The sequence below is a fragment of the Mus pahari genome, chromosome 17, assembly GCF_900095145.1.
Source record: "Mus pahari chromosome 17, PAHARI_EIJ_v1.1, whole genome shotgun sequence".
Lineage (NCBI taxonomy): Eukaryota > Metazoa > Chordata > Mammalia > Rodentia > Muridae > Mus > Mus pahari.
In genome coordinates this window covers 63078907-63082389 of record NC_034606.1, presented here as the reverse complement: position 1 = coordinate 63082389, position 3483 = coordinate 63078907, and the positions used below count along the sequence as shown (strand labels likewise).

The 3483-nt window shown below is 50.0% G+C and overlaps 1 protein-coding gene across 1 annotated transcript; it reads right to left on the bottom strand.

Annotated features, from left to right (window-relative positions):
- Nucleotides 1-1511: 1511 nt before the first annotated feature.
- LOC110334450 (olfactory receptor 11A1-like) lies at nucleotides 1512-2444 on the bottom strand. Its single transcript, XM_021216162.1, has one exon. The coding sequence runs from the start codon at nucleotides 2442-2444 to the stop codon at nucleotides 1512-1514; it is 933 nt and encodes a 310-aa protein (XP_021071821.1).
- Nucleotides 2445-3483: the final 1039 nt, after the last annotated feature.

Below are 3483 nucleotides of genomic sequence, written 5' to 3'. Positions count from 1 at the left end.
TCTGGAATTCAGAGATTGCAATCCTTCCTTCCTTTCTCCCTCCTTCCCTCCTTCTCTTCCTCCCTCCCTCCCTCTCTTGCTCCTTCCCTCCCATCTTTCCTTCCTTGACTATTTATTGGTCCAACACCAATTACGGGGACTAACTGGAACTCACCGAGCACCGGCCTAATTGGTCTCCTGGGCTCTAGGCTTGAGTAGTTTGAGCGTTTGACTCCCAGCTGTCCTCTGCTTTCCAAGGCAAACCCTTGTCTGTCTGCAGCTGCTCTGGCCAGCACCGCCAGGGACTTAGGGCTCAGCGCTTTAGTCCTTCATCTCTGGGACAGCACTTGAAGCCTGGCCGGAAGCCCTGTCTTAATTCTGGTTCACAATACTAAGGCCCCTTTCCTTTGGTTCCAACCTTAGACTTAGCAGCCTTGGATTAAGAGTCTGTAAGTAGAGGCCAGAGAGATGGCTCGCTGGTTAAGAGTACACTGGCTGCTTGTCCAGAGGACCTGAGTTCAGCTCTCAGCAAGCATATGGTGTTAAACCTGAGAATCATGGAAGACCAGTTCCACAATTTTTGAACCAAGTTTGAAGCAAGCTTTACTTAAATACTGGCCAAGTGGATGGACTCTGGCCAGGACCATCCCAGGGTTTGCAGGACTTGGTAAGGAGTCACATTTTGTTGAGGCTTATAAAGAAACACTCATAAGGCATTTCCTATCAGGTTCAACCAGGGGCATGCATACATGCTCTAACGTAGTTCCACCCACGTGTGATCAGGCACATCAAACAAACAGAGGACAAACAAAAGCATATGCCTTTCTTGTTTGTTTGTTATTGTTGGCTTTTTTTTTTTCATGACACAGTTTCTCTGTGTGGTCCTGGCTGTCCTGGAACTACCTCTATAGACCAGGTTGGCTTGGAACTCACAGAGATCCACCTGCCTCTGCCTGCTGAGTTCTGGGATAAAAGATGTGTGCCACCACCAGCTGGTTAGGAATTTATTCTTAACTGTCTTAACTGCAAACAGAACCTTTAACCTGCAAAGTCAATTTTTCTTGGTTTGGTCTCACAATGGCAGCTCACAGATGTCTATAAATCAAGTTCCAAGGAATCCGACACCCTCTTCTGGTCTCCATGGTGCCAGGCAAGAGGCATGTGTGTGGTGCACAGATACACACATGCAGGCAAAACACCCATATATAAACAAAATAGCAAGGAAACTGTTATTCCCCATGGGGCTGCCATCCAGCTCCTTCCTGCATTCATTTTAATATTAATTCATTCAAAAATGAATGATTACAAAATGTCTAAAGTGCCTTAGGTCCTGTTTGAGGCCTGCGATCTTAACCCAGTCGCAATGGAAAACTGAAGATACATCCTGTGGTTAGGTATTTGCTTTCAATCCATTGTCTTGTCTTTTCAACACAACGGCCTTCTTTCTCCATCTGACTTTGAGGAAGGGGCTAAGGTAAAAAAATCAAAGAAGAAGTTAAAAGCTGACTGTATACCTCAGCGGGGGCATGTCCTCAGAGGAGCTGCCTCCAGAGCCTATGGAGAGCCCATTTGACCTCTTGATTCTTGAGACTGTAGATGATGGGGTTGACCATGGGGGTGAGCACTGTGTAGAGGACAGAGAAGGCCTTCCGGAGCAAGGTGGGCATGTGCTCTGTTGGGGCCACATAGACCACGATGAGAGTGCCGTAAAATACCGCAACCACACTGAGGTGAGAGGAGCAGGTGGAGAAGGCTTTCTGCCTCCCGTGGCCAGAAGGGATTCTCAGCACAGCCCTCAGGATGAAGACGTAGGATGTGACGATCAACAGGAAGGGGGCGAGCGTGAGGCAGCCCGAGATGCTCACGCCAGCCCCCCACATGACCCACACCTCTCCACAGAACAGCCCTACAACCGGAGCAAAGTCACAGAAGTAGTGATCAATCACCCTGCGGCCGGGACAGAGGGACAGAGGGGCTGCCAAGGCCAAAGTGAAGGCAGAGAAGAAGAAGCCACTGAACCAGGCCCCTGTGGCTAGGCGGACACAGCACCAGGTGCTCATGAGGACCGGGTAATGAAGGGGGTGGCAAATGGCCAAGTAACGGTCATAGGACATGGCCGAGAGCATGAGACACTCAGCTGCAGCCAGAGAGGCAAATACGTAGAACTGGGCGAGGCAGGCGACCAAGGAGATGACGTCCCCACCTTCCAGGAAGCTCTGTAACAGCCGAGGCACGATGTTGGATGTATAGACGATCTCCAGCAGGGAGAAATGGCAGAGGAAGAAGTACATTGGTGTGTGGAGGGTCTGACTGGAGGCCACAGCAATCATGATGAGGATATTGCCACCAACCGTTGCCACATAGATGGCTAGAAAGAGGACAAAGGGGAGGAAGCTCAGGTGTTTCAGCTTCCCGAAGCCCACGAGGGTCAGCCAGGTGGTCTGGTTCTCACTCACACCACTCATGGAGATCTGAGCCCAGAAGAGAGGGAGGCAGCCATTAGTGAGCAAAAGTCTACTAGGACCACACTCGATGTTTGGCTTACTGTTTACAATATCGTAGCAAGTATCGGAGACAGGCTTTACTGTCTCCTGTTAGTTTAAGAGGGACCAATACCCAACATCACTCTGATGGACTTATGGTTTGAGTCCATTTGCTTGGGTCCAAATCTCCTGCCTAATTCCCTGTTCTATAGTGATGTCTCCCAAGCTTTGTCTTGGGGGATGGAAACACACACACACACACACACACACACACACACACACACACACACACACACACGAGAGAACTTCACAGCAGCCACTATCTACGTGGTGACACTGGCTGGGTACTGATAGGAGACCCACACTTTTCTGGAATATGGGAACACAACCATGGCAGACGCAGCCTTCTTCTGAAGTCACGCGTGTTTCCCGGGCCAGTAACCCATTTGAGATTATTTTTCTTCCTAGGAAGGCCAGACTTGGTGGGGTGGGGAGACAGCTCGATCAGCTTGTCCGTTTGATCATTCACATGGAGAGGTGCACACCTCTGCACAGCTGTAATCCCAGTACCAGGGATTGGGGGGGGGGGAGAAAAGGATTCCTGAACTTCTTGGCCACTATTCTAGCCATCGGAGACCTCCAGGATCAGGGAGAGACCCTGTTTCCCAAAGAAGGTGGAACATGCTAGAGGAAGGTTCCCAACTTGTATCCTTGACTCCCCACCCTACCCCCACAGGCACGTGTGCACATGCACTTTTGTACATGCACACACACGGGCACATGGGCACACAGGCACATATGCACATGCACATGTGTACACGAGCTCACACATACACACATAAACACACGAAAGAAAGAAAAGAAAGAAGAAAGGAAGGAAGGAAGGAAGGAAGGAAGAAAGAAGGAAGGAAGGGAGAAGGAAGGAAGGGAGAAGGAAGGAAGGGAGAAGGAAGGGAGAAGGAAGGAAGGAAGGAAGGAAGGAAGAAAGAAAGAAGGAAGGAAGGGAGAAGGAAGGAAGGAA

Bases quoted from the DNA above. Each gene is read 5' to 3' on its own strand.
- LOC110334450 (XM_021216162.1), bottom strand. From the start codon at position 2,444: ATGAGTGGTGTGAGTGAGAACCAGACCACCTGGCTGACCCTCGTGGGC.